The 15,822-nt window shown below is 42.8% G+C and overlaps 1 protein-coding gene across 4 annotated transcripts in view; it reads left to right on the top strand.

The window, feature by feature from the left end:
- Positions 1-15,822, top strand: part of LOC130917459 (period circadian protein homolog 2-like) — a 34,204-nt gene that overhangs the window by 15,639 nt on the left and 2,743 nt on the right. For 2 of the 4 annotated variants that reach the window (XM_057838882.1, XM_057838883.1), the window contains exons 14-20: positions 123-264; positions 1,355-1,491; positions 1,719-1,916; positions 6,913-7,158; positions 11,030-12,054; positions 13,582-13,801; positions 13,895-14,132. In XM_057838882.1, the coding sequence (XP_057694865.1) occupies positions 123-264; positions 1,355-1,491; positions 1,719-1,916; positions 6,913-7,158; positions 11,030-12,054; positions 13,582-13,801; positions 13,895-14,132 (2,206 nt within the window). The remainder of the gene's footprint in view (positions 1-122; positions 265-1,354; positions 1,492-1,718; positions 1,917-6,912; positions 7,159-11,029; positions 12,055-13,581; positions 13,802-13,894; positions 14,133-15,822) is intronic. The other 2 variants (XM_057838884.1, XM_057838885.1) reach the window with 2 other exon arrangements.

A 15,822-nucleotide genomic window follows, 5' to 3' on the forward strand; every position in this document is an offset into this window, starting at 1 on the left:
TAATATGCTGAGAGGGAGAGAGCTCACACAAGCTCCTTTTTTTTTTTTAACACAGTAGCAGTACTAAACACATGATTCGCAAACTGTATTTTTCCTGACACAAGAATTTTTTTTCTGAACAGCAGTGTCTCAGAAGAGTCCATTGGTACGTCTGAAAGACTCTGCACCAAGAGATAGTACTGCAGCTAGCATGGATGAATTCACCTTCAAAGACCAAACTGTCTGCTCTTACCAGCAGATTAGCTGCCTTGACAGTGTTATCCGGTAAGTGTGTACGCATTTCCGTGTGTGCATAGGTGTGTGTGTATTTGTGTATGACGGAAAACACTCAGGTGACTTGAAGTTCCACTCAGTGACCCCCAATTTAGCCAACTTTCAAAACTGTCCGATATGCATGGAAAACTTAAAATCTCAATTTTCTGGGGAAAGAAAATTTTTGAGCAGGATGGCATTTTTTTGGTTTTTTTTTTTAAATATTTTTTTAAACAGCAAAACCCTATCTGGAGGTGAGAGCACGCGAGAACAGAATTACAGACGCCTTGACTTTAACGAGATATTATCGCATACTTACTGTACTTTGTTCCGATCCCAAAACTCCAAGTAGCATGTATCACTGAGTGTCAAGACACAGCTGTGAATGGCCACAGCTGGATTTTGGGGGGATTTTATGGGTGAAACATGGTAATATAACAAGTTTGCGATGCAGAAATCGCAGACATCAAGGAGTGGTCGAGATTTTCTTTTTCATATATTTACCCTTTTAAACGTTTTTTTTTTTTTTCAACTTTTTTTTTGTTTGGATCAAATATTTATAATTTAACATATCGGATGAATGCGACAGTAACAAAAAAAGATACATTTAAAGCGATAGTTATGAGGTAGATGTCCGTGACTTTTTTAGAGACGCCATTTTTTTCATTGTGACACAATTTGTTTAAAAGTTAAAAATATGTGAGTGAATAATTTTTTAAAGTCGTTTTTTTTTTTTTTATGAAATATGAGACATCAGTGAATGATTCTAAGCTAAAAACGACAGACATTTTGAATGATAAATATAATTAATTACCTTCGTTTTATGGCTGGGTTGAAACAAAAGCGGTCGCGCGACGTCTGTAAACGGGGGTTTTCAGGGTAAAACGAACAAATTAAAAATAGTTCGGGGGCTTAATGTGCCATGAATCTGCTATGGCAGCATATAGACATATTGTTCTATCAAACACAACAGTAGTTTTAGCTTAAAATACAGCAGTTACTTTTAAAGAGGAGTGCAAGAGCAGAGACTGCTTTTTCAGTCTTGTCTGTGTTTTCCGCCATATACAAATGTAACACTTTACTCTACTGTACCTTTCCGCAGTTATCTGGAGAGTTGTAACATCCCCATAACTGTAAAGAGGAAATACCAGTTTTCTTCAAACACCACCTCTTCCAACTCTGATGATGGCAAGAAATGTACAGAGGACACTGTGCAAGCACCTGGCGGTTCAAACACAGGTTTGTGCTGATGACGAGGACCACACACACACACACACACACACACACACACACACACACACACACACACACACACACACACACACACACACACACACCACACACACACTATGTGTGCGTTTGTTCGAGCAAGAGAAATTACACTTCACATTGTTGCTGTTCAGCTGCAATTTTATTGAATTTAGTGATGAGACTGGAAGCCAAAAATGAGTGACTCTTTTCTTCAGATTCTTTGTTGCTCGAGGGCCAGCCTGGATTGTCAAACATGAAAGTGCTCAAGAAGTCCGAGGCAGCAGTGGTTGGTGCGCCAATGGGCCCCCTTCCCTTACCGAGCAAGGCAGAAAGTGTTGTGTCAATCACATCTCAGTGTAGCTATAGCAGCACCATTGTGCATGTGGGAGACAAGAAACCTCAACCGGAGTCTGGTAAGTTTAATATTCACTATTAAAATGTGTAGTTCCCTCAGAATAAGAACGAAGCAATGAAGCTAGAAATGTAACACTGGTTAGAGAGTAATAAAATACACCTTGTGTCAAGTAGGGTTCATGCCCCCGATGATTTATGACTTTGACCTCTGTGACCCCGCCCCCTTTGATTGTAGTCCTTTGATCTCTATTGTGATGACAGATGATTGATGACCCCTCCCCCCTTCCCCTTTGATCGTGGTCCTTTGATCTCTATTGGTGCTGACAGGTGATTGATGACCCCCCCCCCTGCCCCTTTGATCGTAGTCCTTTGATCTCTATTGGTGCTGACAGATGATTAATGACCCCAGCCCCCCTTTACCCCTTTGATCGTGGTCCTTTGATCTCTATTGGTGCTGACAGATGATTAATGACCCCCGCCCCCCGGACCCCTTTTGATCGTAGTCCTTTGATCACTATTGGTCATGGCAGATGTTTAACAACTTTGAAGTTTAGCGCATGCGTGCTAGGCGTGTTATGGGTTATGTCCGTACATGTCCCCCCTAGAAAAAAACGTAGTGTGTGGAGGGGCGTGTTTAGCGCATGCGTGCTAATGCGTGTTCCGGGGACATGTCCGTACATGTCCTAACGAAGAATCGGAAGTAGTAGGGCGTGGCTAGCGCCTGGGCTAGTCGTAGCCAAAGTGCGCTAACCGGCATTCTCAACAAGCTACCGTGAGGGGAGCCATGATTAACGAGACGTGTGTTAACATTAGCCGGGAACGACCCAATGCGGTCACGGGTGCCCCCCGCAAAATGCAGATGTACCTAAGGCGTGTGCAATACCCGCCTAGTGAGGAGCTGGAAGAGGTTAGACCTTTACCTGACTCAGGATCATGGGGGTTCCGGTTCAACTATGCGATGGGTGAGCTGTGTTTCTTCAGTAAATATGAGGACAACGACAACATGCTGCCGGCTGACATAGGCATGCTTAATTCTAATGATTGGGGTGTTATAAAGGACCTCATACCTGGTGTGTTGGATAAGTGTTTATCTTCATCGGAAGCGTGGGAAGATTTGAGCTTTGTTTGGCTCTCCAGAAATTCAAACAGTGGACGGTGGTTCTTCAGAGTGAAGATTAAGTTACAAGAGGGTTTGGAGAAGGAAGATGATCAAAGCGTCTGTCATGATGAGTTGGAATTCCAGTTAGAATCATTTAACAGCGAATGCGGAGTGTTTATGATCATCATGGCGGTCCCTCTGTTAGATTGGAATGATCTGATGAGGGAGTTCTCCGTGAGAATCTCCGCCCTCTTCCAAAGCAGCCGTCTTTGGCATAATGAGGTGGGCGTTAAAAAGGCGTTAACGTTTGTGTAGCCAACCTCGCGGTACAAAGTTATTTTTTTAAAAAACAGAAGCCCCACCCCAACTACGCCCCCCGCCTCCCAATAACGCCACACCCCCTTTTCATGTATATATACCACAGATTGGCGGGGCACATAGCTCACTCCAAACCTACAACGGAGCCGCTTATATCACTTTTTTGAAGGAAACTCGATGATGCCTGGATCCAGACCGACTCGGAGACGTTTGTCCACCATCTGGACACCGTTTGAAACGGATCGTGGAGTAGTGTTTGAGGACGATATGGAATCTAATACCCCACTACTCGCCAGTACTTGGACGGAGAGCGTTACCTGTGATGGGCCTGAACTCGTCAACCCTACCGCTGAGGATGGCGAAACACAGCAAGCTGATCCTGAGCCATCATCGGCCATCGGGGCGGACGATCCCCCACTACCGATGCATGCGTCAGGGGTGAGATCAGCCGCTACCAGGTCTGAGGACTCTTCACAGCCAGAGTTGACTGAGAACGTCAACCCTAACGCCGAGGATGGGGAGACACAGCAAGCCGATTCCATGCCGTCGTCCCCCCTCTGGCCGCCTGAGGCTCCACCACCTGTGCGCACTCTGCGACTCATGAAGAGGTCAGCGGATTCTGATGGCACACCAGCGGGGTCGTCTAACCTTTAAAAGAGACCCTGCCACTCGAGACACCCCCTCAACCACATTACTTGGCACCTTCCGAGTTCTTCAAGGAGGCGGAGAATGGCGAGCTTATTTTTCGAGAGACTCAAAAAGGTTGGCTAATGCTTAACGAATATGATTGCATTAAGAAAACAATTTACCATCTACTTAGTAGAGTGTTAGAAAAACACATGGAATCTGAGTGCTATGGTTGCCACCCCAGTCAAAAAGAGCATGCATGTCTCTATATAAACGAAGACTATTATTATAACAATCATTTCCACTTTGTGATTCGACATTTGTACACGCCAAACTTTTTTCCGAGCATCCAATTCATGCTGAACCTGTTCGAGTATAAGGCCGAGCTTAAAAAAGTTGAAACCGCGGCGGAGATAATTCTCCTGGAGCTCGAACAGGCTAAGAATATCTCTGATAAGGTCTCTGAGGTGAACGCAAATTCATTTACCCCTGAAATCAAACGTGCCCTGGATCAATACTATTTTAGAGTCTGAGGATGGGTGCTCTCCCGAGAGAGGTTCTACCGATGCCTTTGAAGGAGGGGCTGCCTCTTCAGAGTTAGACGACCCCGCTGGTGTGCCATCAGAATCCGCTGACCTCTTCATGAGTCGCAGAGTGCGCACAGGTGGTGGAGCCTCAGGCGGCCAGAGGGGGGACGACGGCATGGAATCGGCTTGCTGTGTCTCCCCATCCTCGGCGTTAGGGTTGACGTTCTCAGTCAACTCTGGCTGTGAAGAGTCCTCAGACCTGGTAGCGGCTGATCTCACCCCTGACGCATGCATCGGTAGTGGGGGATCGTCCGCCCCGATGGCCGATGATGGCTCAGGATCAGCTTGCTGTGTTTCGCCATCCTCAGCGGTAGGGTTGACGAGTTCAGGCCCATCACAGGTAACGCTCTCCGTCCAAGTACTGGCGAGTAGTGGGGTATTAGATTCCATATCGTCCTCAAACACTACTCCACGATCCGTTTCAAACGGTGTCCAGATGGTGGACAAACGTCTCCGAGTCGGTCTGGATCCAGGCATCATCGAGTTTCCTTCAAAAAAGTGATATAAGCGGCTCCGTTGTAGGTTTGGAGTGAGCTATGTGCCCCGCCAATCTGTGGTATATATACATGAAAAGGGGGTGTGGCGTTATTGGGAGGCGGGGGGCGTAGTTGGGGTGGGGCTTCTGTTTTTTAAAAAAATAACTTTGTACCGCGAGGTTGGCTACACAAACGTTAACGCCTTTTTAACGCCCACCTCATTATGCCAAAGACGGCTGCTTTGGAAGAGGGCGGAGATTCTCACGGAGAACTCCCTCATCAGATCATTCCAATCTAACAGAGGGACCGCCATGATGATCATAAACACTCCGCATTCGCTGTTAAATGATTCTAACTGGAATTCCAACTCATCATGACAGACGCTTTGATCATCTTCCTTCTCCAAACCCTCTTGTAACTTAATCTTCACTCTGAAGAACCACCGTCCACTGTTTGAATTTCTGGAGAGCCAAACAAAGCTCAAATCTTCCCACGCTTCCGATGAAGATAAACACTTATCCAACACACCAGGTATGAGGTCCTTTATAACACCCCAATCATTAGAATTAAGCATGCCTATGTCAGCCGGCAGCATGTTGTCGTTGTCCTCATATTTACTGAAGAAACACAGCTCACCCATCGCATAGTTGAACCGGAACCCCCATGATCCTGAGTCAGGTAAAGGTCTAACCTCTTCCAGCTCCTCACTAGGCGGGTATTGCACACGCCTTAGGTACATCTGCATTTTGCGGGGGGCACCCGTGACCGCATTGGGTCGTTCCCGGCTAATGTTAACACACGTCTCGTTAATCATGGCTCCCCTCACGGTAGCTTGTTGAGAATGCCGGTTAGCGCACTTTGGCTACGACTAGCCCAGGCGCTAGCCACGCCCTACTACTTCCGATTCTTCGTTAGGACATGTACGGACATGTCCCCGGAACACGCATTAGCACGCATGCGCTAAACACGCCCTACTACTTCCGATTCACATGTACGGACATGTCCCCGGAACACGCATTAGCACGCATGCGCTAAACACGCCCCTCCACACACTACGTTTTTTTCTAGGGGGGACATGTACGGACATAACCCATAACACGCCAAGCACGCATGCGCTAAACTTCAAAGTTGTTAAACATCTGCCATGACCAATAGTGATCAAAGGACTACGATCAAAAGGGGTCCGGGGGGCGGGGGTCATTAATCATCTGTCAGCACCAATAGAGATCAAAGGACCACGATCAAAGGGGTAAAGGGGGGCTGGGGTCATTAATCATCTGTCAGCACCAATAGAGATCAAAGGACTACGATCAAAGGGGCAAGGGGGGGGGGGTCATCAATCACCTGTCAGCACCAATAGAGATCAAAGGACCACGATCAAAGGGGAAGGGGGGAGGGGTCATCAATCATCTGTCATCACAATAGAGATCAAAGGACTACAATCAAAGGGGGCGGGGTCACAGAGGTCAAAGTCATAAATCATCGGGGGCATGAACCCTACTTGACACAAGGTGTATTTTATTACTCTCAATAGAGATCAAAGGACCACGATCAAAGGGGTAAAGGGGGGCTGGGGTCATTAATCATCTGTCAGCACCAATAGAGATCAAAGGACTACGATCAAAGGGGCAAGGGGGGGGGTCATCAATCACCTGTCAGCACCAATAGAGATCAAAGGACCACGATCAAAGGGGAAGGGGGGAGGGGTCATCAATCATCTGTCATCACAATAGAGATCAAAGGACTACAATCAAAGGGGGCGGGGTCACATAGGTCAAAGTCATAAATCATCGGGGGCATGAACCCTACTTGACACAAGGTGTATTTTATTACTCTCTCTGGTTAGTACAACATAGCAGTGGCAAGATGCCATACAAAAGTAGTCTAAGAGCACCATAGGGTGTTAGATGAAAGTGACTGAATATGTGACTTATGACTTTTTTGGCAGAAATAATCGAGGATGTGGCTGAAAGCCCAGCCCCCCCTGCCCCACACGTTAGTCTGGTGTCTCCGGTGAGCCAGGAGAAAGAGGCCTATAAGCGGCTGGGACTAACCAAACAGGTGCTGGCGGCTCACACGCAGAAGGAAGAGCAGGCCTTTCTCAATCGCTGCCGAGAACTTTGTAAAGCCAGGACTTTCCAGAAGGACTATTCCACGCATTTGCACAGGCAAAAGGGGCCAGTCAATCCTGGAGGTAAACAACATTTAACATGTTACCAGTCAGTTTTTACCGACTTTTTTCATTCCTTCTAATTTGGGTAGTTTCAGTAGTCTCATTCTACTTCCACATTAAGTTTGGAGCCCTTTGTATCAGCAGTCTGTCTTCCAGTCCTCGTTTTGCTGCTACTAAATCTACCACTCTTATGAAGCATTTTTTTTATGTCAGGTAACTAGTGTTGGAAAAGGTCTGGCTTATTCCTTTTTTTTTTTTTTTTTTTTTTTTTTTTAAATTAATTAATTTATTTATTTTTAAAAACATTTTTGGGGGGTCCATCACAAAGTTTAAGTTCAAGGCCAGTCAAGTTTTCCCACAGCAAATTCATCCAACCATGACTTGATAAACCTTATAAAAGCACTTCAGCGCAGTCATGTAATGGTACTGTTAGGCAGTGTTGTTAATCTTACTGAAAAAAAGTAATTAATTATAGTTACAAATTACTTCTCCCAAAAAGTAATTGCGTTAGTAACTCAATTACCTGAATGTAAGAGTAATTAGTTACTTGGCAAAGTAATTGGTGATAATTACTTTTTTTTTTTTTTCCCTCAAAAAAAAAAAAAAAAAAAAAAAACATTGGCCACACTATGTGAAGTTTTTTGTGAAGGTTTTTGGTACAATTGGCCCGAGCCCAATTCTTTACCCTAATTTACCCTTTACCCTGAATCAACTGTTAAAAGTTGTTAAAATTGCTCGCATTATTGCATTTGTTCCCTTCTCTCTACTTTCGACATATGAAAGTTTTAAAACTGTTTCATCATTTAAAGATAGATTCAAGTCAAGATTTTGCCGATTTTGAAGTATTTTAGATAAAAAGTTACTTAGGTTCGCTAGGAAGGTTCTCTACAACAGAGCCGTCCTAAAAAGTCTACTGCTTTAAGATGGCGGCTGTCTACTAACGCATTTAGTGCCATGCAGTGTTGTTAATTTTACTTTAAAAAAGTAATTAATTACAGTTACAAATTACTTCTCCCAAAAAGTAATTGCGTTAGTAACTCAGTTACCGGAATGTAAGAGTAATTAGTTACTTGGCAAAGTAACTAGTGATATTTTTTTTTTCTCAAAAAAAAAAAAAAAAAAAAAAAAAACAGGTCGCACAATGTGAAGCTTAAAGGGTTTGGGGGACAATTGGCCCAAGCCCAATTCTTTACCCTCCACTTAACTAGACACAAGGGTATTGCGATAACTAGCTAGTAACCTTTGCTATGTGTGGAAGTCATTTAAAGTTGTGAATCAATCGTTAAAGTTGTTAAAATTTCTCCCGTTATTGCATTAGTTCCCTTCTGTCTACTTTAAACATGTGTAAGTTTTAAAACTGTTTCATCATTTAAAGATAGATTTAAGTTAAGATTTTGCCGATTTAGGAGCATTTTAGATTTTAAATAATTACTTAGGTTCGCTAGGAAGGATCTCTACATCCGGGCCTTCCTGAGAGGTCTACTGCTTTAAGATGGCGGCTGTTTACAAACGCATGTAGTCCTTAAAACATGTTGGCAATGCAGCAGTGTCTGTCATGTGCATCTAGTTCTATAATATGATATCTACCGTGTCATGTGGGCGTAGTTTGTCGGCTATGGCTGCAGTCAGGTATTATTGGAGCCATCTAGCATCGCGGTTGCAACGGCGTCTTCCCCACTCCTGCTCTGCTCTCGTCCCCGTGAGTCCGTTTCTCTCAGACTTTTTTTTATTCAACCAACTTAGTAACGCATAGTAACGCACGCCTTTCCCGCCTCAGTAAAGGTAACGGCGTTGCCAAGATGAGAAAAGTAATTAATTAGATTACTCATTACTGAAAAAAATAACGGCGTTAGTAACGCCGTTATATTGTAACGCCGTTATTAACAACACTGCTGCTAGGATTGATCATATTTATCACCTAAACGATGTCATCAGTTCTTTTTATCTTCACTAATCAGCAATTTTGATCAAATTTAAGTACATGATACTCATCTCTACAGTGCTTATACGGTGATCCCTCGTTTTTCGCGTTTAATGGGGACCAGAAAAGAGTGAAAAAGCCTTTTTTTTATTTATTTATTTATTTTTTTTTTTTTAACTCAATGTATTTTTTTCAAATTTAGCATTGGAAAGAGATACATATGAGACATGTTTTTTCACTTTTTCCCCCCAAAGTATAAAAATAAAACAAAACATTTATGTATATTTTAATAAATGGTTTTTAAGAACTTCAAATGTATAATTATGACAAGTTTTAAACATGTTACTGCCCCACCAAATTATTTTTAAACAAGAAAAACGTAGAAAAATGCTTGTTTCATTTAAATACTTCATTGAGTGAGTCCACTCAAATCTGCTCACGCTGCTCAGTGAGTTGCCACAGCAAATGTTTAACAAGCTAAACGATGATTGACACATGCAGCGCCTTGAAGTTTCGGCTCAACCTTAACGCCTGTCAATCATCGTTAACTTTAACAAGCAATGGCGTACCACACGCAAACCAACACTTTTGCTCATTAATATTCATGATGTTAGCAATTGTTGCTAGGCGGGTCAAGCTCGTGTTGGTCCCTAATGCAAAATGCATGGAAATAGTGTACAAACGAGATGTCTACTCAGCTAAACCTACCAATTATGTCCCAAACTGATGTCCCTGGTGCCAAATTCACTGGTTGAGTGTCGAGGGCTGAAAAAGACGGAAAAAAGAGCCGACCTGATCCAGAGGTAGCTTTTTTATCGACACCTTTTTCTTGTGTGCATTGCCTTACGCCACTGAAAATACATTCTCCTGTTTCAACAATATATCCTTGACCACAATATGCCCTCTCTTTCTTATATATTATATCCTCTGGTTGTCTTACGTCTCTGACCATTCTTGGGGGTAATTTACATTGCTATTTTCATGTAGCGTTTGCAAATGCTACTCAGTGACAGCCAACGAACACTTTTAATTTTTTAATTAAAAACACATTTTAATTCTGTAATTACATTTCCCTCATACTAAATTTTATTTTATTTATTTTTTTTTTTTTTACAACAAAAAAGGTAACAACAGTGGCAGTCAGATACCATTTTAATTTTTTTTCAGGTTATTTATTCTTCAGTTTTTGGCTTTGGGAAACGTATGAAGAAAACATCCTTCTTATGTCGTAATGTCTAGAGTCGTTTCTACAAGTTCCGTCGCAGCAGTGTTTATTCAGCATGTTCTTTTTTGAAAGCTTACCCTGAGAAAACAAGCAATAATGAAATGGGCTGTATGCAAGAGCGTGTCCATGTTGACCCACTTCCGGGTTACGATGGCGACATCACGGTCTAAAAATAGCATTTGTGCAGTACGCTATTGCAGTGCTCTGCCAGACCAAGAAAAGCAGCATGAGGGAGAGTGAGTGACTACGTGATCGGATCGGGACAGCTCTATAAAATACTGTATTTATTTATTTTTTTAAATTGAAAGGAAGAACGGCAATAGACTGAGGGCTTAAAGTTTGAAGCACGAAGTAGCGAGGGATCGCTGTATTGCGCAAATCAATAATGCAAAACTGCCTTGAGATGGCGCTATAACTGCCAACTGTGGGTGTGAAAAATCACCACACAACACATACATATGGTGCATAAAATATTCCAATAGTTAACTTGCTGGCGGCCTCTGATGGTGATGTACGGCCAATCCATTTGAAATTTGAGAGCTGACAGTGAATGATCGTGATCTTTGCCAACTATTCCCAGTTTGAATGCATTGGACGTAATAATTTTAAAAATGTGTTTTTCCCCAGACTGTTCAGTACATCGTTCTGTGATGCGTCTGCCTAATTTATTTTAGTTAAATCCAGATGTCACAACAGTTTGTAAGTTCAAAAGGACATGTTTCTAACCTACTCCTGTTTCTTTTTAGAACCATCGGGAGTACAAGGTGCTGCTAAGCAGGGCACCACCAGGCCAGAGATTACCGCCAAAAAGGGCAACCGCAATAGAAAGTCCAAGAAGCCACGCATGAAGCATCCTGATTCGTCAGACAGCGCTGTGTCAAACCGCAAACCCCGCCCCCCTCTCCAGGGTCTCAACCAAACGTCATGGTCCCCGTCGGAGGCATCCTTGTCAGCTTTTAATGTGTCCTACCCGACAATGGTGCCAGCATACCAGCTCTACCCACCGGCACCTGCTGCGCCTGCACAGGTCACCCTTCCTGACCCTTCCCTTTCGACAGGTTTTGTAGAAGCCCAGAGCACCCAAGTCCCTCCCACTGCCACTCCTTTTCCCGCACCCATCGTTACGCCTATGGTGGCCTTGGTGCTACCAAATTACCTCTACCCACAAATGGGACCCCTGGGCCAAATGGGACCTGCTCAGAGACCAGCGTTTTTCCTAGAGCAGACCCAGACGCAACCTCAGTTTAATGCCCAGCAGCCCTTTCAACCTGCGCAGCCAGCGTACACCCTCCAAACACAACCTCCGTTCACCAGCCAACAGATTTTCACTGTGCCTACTGCCTTTCAATCCCAGCAGCCTTTCCAGGCTCGCCCTACGACCTACCCTGCCCAGCAGCCCTTCACTGCCCAGCCCACTTTTTCAGTCCAGACTCCGTTTGTCACGCAAGCCCCGTATCCAGCGCAGCCCTTCCCATATGGCCTGAACACCCAACCTCCTAAAGCTCCAGGTTTGGAGCCAAGGGAGGGGGCAGCTTCACGCTCCTCAACCCCGGCATCTGGTGCACGTGAGCGTACCACGTCACCGACACTGTTCGAGTCTCGGTGCAGCTCGCCTCTGCAGCTCAATCTACTCAGCATGGAAGAAGGCCAGCGCTCTGTGGAACGCCAGGATATTACAGCGGCCTCTGCTGGACCCCAGGTAGCCAGCGCAACACCATGTTCAGTTACAGCTGGAGATGCAGGGCAAAAGGCCAAGGCTGAAAATCTTCAGGTAGGGGATTTTTACCATAGAACTAAATATTGGAAAAAGTCCACATCTAATTTATATCTAAATATCGTTCTGGCAAATTAACTGTTTGGAAAGCCGTTTGAGCATTCTTCTTTAGACAGTAGATAGAGGTTACTAGTAAGCCACCTGACTAATTGATGGGCTAAATAAAACATTAGATTGAACAAAAAGAATTTTTAAAAAATCTGATTTAAAAAAAAAAAAAAATGCTAAAGTATTGAATATATATATATATATATATATATATATTTTTTTTTTTTTTTTTTTTTTTTTTTTTGCAGTTAACGGACTAGTTGACGCGTCATATTCGTTTTCATCAATCGATTTCATAAACAAGATTTACATTTTTAAGATCACCTCTGTCTAGATCGCTGCCTTTTGTCACCTAACTTAACTGGGACAGGCATAATCATATTGGGGATTTTGGTTAAATGAGACAACTACAGGGCTTGTTCGAGATGAGCGAAACAGCCACTAGATCAGTGGTTGCTAAAGGTACCTTGCTAAACCTTGGTAAAGGTACCGAACCCCACGAGTTTAACATTAGGACTCACTGAACCCTTCGGAATTAGATAATAAAGCATTTTTTTCAAATTGAAAACCGCTGTATGTAAGCTACCAAGCTAATGCATTTTGCAAATACCCATTCAAAATTATTCTCATTTTGACAGCACCTTTTATAAACAGGTCAACATTTGAAGCTGCGCTGCCCATTGGTCTGTTGTATTCCCTTATACCAAGTGTGAGTCAACTTTCCACTGAGCAAACCAGTTCCTCCTCCCATCCGATCGAAGGCGAGAAGTTAAAAGAAATGGATTAAGTCTATAAATTGGGATCAAACCAGTTCAAAACCTGGTCTAAAAAGCCACTTTGCCTAGATGTAATCAGCATACAAAAATAGGGTTCCCCTTAGACTCACTCACCGAACCCCTGGGGTTCGATCGAACCCAGGTTGAGAACCACAGCACTAGATCAACTAGCGACTTGTGAATAAAATCCACTTTAAAAAGTAAATATCTGAAGCTCGTGATATTTGCATGCTTGCCAAGTGGACGTTATAATCTTTATTGTGGTCAACAGCAGGGGGCATAATTGGACAAAATTGTGGCCCGTGAGACGGCTGAAAAGTTGAATTTCTGTTGTTTTTCCACTAACAATGGAGTAATCAGAGTGATATCTGTAAATATTAATTTGAACTTCAGTTGAGGTTTCAGAACACAATATTTTCTGTGAGTGCTTTCAATATCACACCTCATGTAAATTTTCTTGTAGTTTTAGGTGAATGGTTTCAAGGAAGAGGGGGATGGAGGGACCAATTGAGTGAACCCTCCACTACAATACAATTTTTTTAATGGCAAATGAGGGGGGAAATAATAGAAAGCAGCAACAAAAATATGTCATTTTAACAAAATATATTGATTAATTCCTCTGAAAATAAATGTTCAAAATCTCCAAAAGGTCTGTATACAATTGCTACAGCATTTTTTTCCTTGTCTCGTAATGATGCAGGTTGAGTCACCAGAAGAAGGCGCACGCAGTGATGGCCACTCATCTTCCTGTGACCTCCTGGATATCCTCCTCCAAGAGCAGGAGGATTCTCACTCTGGCACTGGTTCAGCAACATCTGGCTCCATGGGCTCCGGATCAGGATCGGGGTCTGGCTCAGGATCAGGCTCTGGTTGCAATGGATGCGGCACATCGGCTAGCGGCGCTTCAGGGAGCAGAACAGGTTTGAATAAAATTGAATCAATGCTAAGAGAAAATGGCTCAAAAGCACCCTTTGATTGGACTTTCATGTATTTCTCTCTCAAACACTAAATAGGGAGCAGCAACACAAGCAAATACTTTGGCAGTATTGATTCTTTGGAACACGACCCCAAGACTAAAACCAGAGACAAAGCAAGAAGCGAAGGAGACTCTGACGGTGGCCAATCACAGGCCAATGTGTCAGGCAAAGGCGAGAGAGAGCATTTTATTAAATATGTTCTCCAGGAGCCCCTTTGGCTGCTGATGGCCAACGCAGATGACAAGGTCATGATGACCTATCAAATGCCATGCAGGTGAGGACAACACTGAAGTTCTCATGCTGAATCGTGGTCATTCCAGAATTGGAGGACATTTTACATCCCACCCTTCAAATCTTAAATAAGCTACATGCAAATATTAAAACATGTATTTTTCCTGAGGAGATTTACTTGTCTTGTGACCAGTGTTTTGTTTGGCTTAAGACAGAGGTAAGCAACCTTTTTGTTGTGGAGTGCCACTTTCAAATTTTCTTTTCAATCAGTGTGCCACACCAAAATTAATGACACACATCCAAATTTTTATATTCAACAGAGCTGTAATGTTACTCCAAAGAAAACAACATGGACATACATTGAAATCATATAACTACCATTCTTCATTTATCAATTAACTAAAAAATAAATGCATATTGTAAAAAATACAGCACAGAGCAGGCTGTTTTAACCTGCAAAGTCAGAACAGCCTACTCTTACATCTTTTTTTGTTCACTAGCAACTTAAACAGTTAATTATATGCACGATTTTAGATTTTATATCACAAATATAAAATGCCTACCTTAATGTGATCCCTGGCCCTGTGCTCTCATGCTTTCTGCCAGCTCCTCCACTCGCCGTTCAACAGTTCTGGCTGAAACAGGGATGTCTTTTATTACATATAAGTTACATTTAGTGTGTGTCGATCACTCAGCACAGACCTTTAAGGCTAAAGCAACATTGTATATTGTCTCTGGCCAAGATAAGAAAACAAATCTTAGCGTGTGTGCAAGCCTGGAGACTGGAGAGGACAATTGTGAATCAGAGGGGCGCAGCATGACACATGAGTGACACAACCAACACTGCTACAATGCAGGCTAACTAAACATTAAATGTGACGAAAGTAGGGCTGTCAAACGATTAAAATTTTTAATCGAGTTAATTACAGCTTAAAAATTAATTAATCGTAATTAATCGCAATTAATCGCAATTCAAACCATCTATAAAATATGCTATATTTTTCGGTAAATTATATATATATTCTGTAAAATAAATTGTTGGAATGGAAAGATAAGACACAAGATGGATATATACATTCAACATACGGTACATAAGGACTGTAGTGGGCATTTCACTCTACTGTCATTTAAATCTGTCTATGCTGTCCTCACTCCGAAGCGTCTACTTTTTCCAAAGCTAGACAGCTAGTGAACGACGCTTTAAAAATCAGACTTCTTCCTTTTTCCATCTGATTTATTAATCAAATGGCCTCAACCCATCGTCCTCTTTAGCCCGTCGTAAAACTACAAAAAAAAGTACCCAAGTATTGCATTAGCAACAACGTTAGCTTAGCACACTATACAGGTTCACTAAACATAAACAAAAAGCGTCTCATACAAAAAATAGAACATTTCGCTTACTAACATAATATGTACATTCTTTACAACAACCATACTTACGGACAAATCTTGTCCAAGGATCATATAAGCACAACATTACAACGTAGGCGTCAGGCCGAGCCATATTGAACTGGCAAGAAGACAATAAACCATGTCGCAAAGCGACCACAAGAGTTCGCTGTTAGACAGCACAAAAAGCCTTGCTGTAAAACTTACCAAAAGGCAGAATACTGTCTGAGCGGGACATGTGCGTTAATTGCGTCAAATATTTTAACGTGATTAATTAAAAAAATTAATTACCGCACATTAACGCGATAATTTTGACAGCCCTAGACGAAAGTTATGTTTTAGTC

This window comes from Corythoichthys intestinalis, chromosome 6, assembly GCF_030265065.1.
Source record: "Corythoichthys intestinalis isolate RoL2023-P3 chromosome 6, ASM3026506v1, whole genome shotgun sequence".
Lineage (NCBI taxonomy): Eukaryota > Metazoa > Chordata > Actinopteri > Syngnathiformes > Syngnathidae > Corythoichthys > Corythoichthys intestinalis.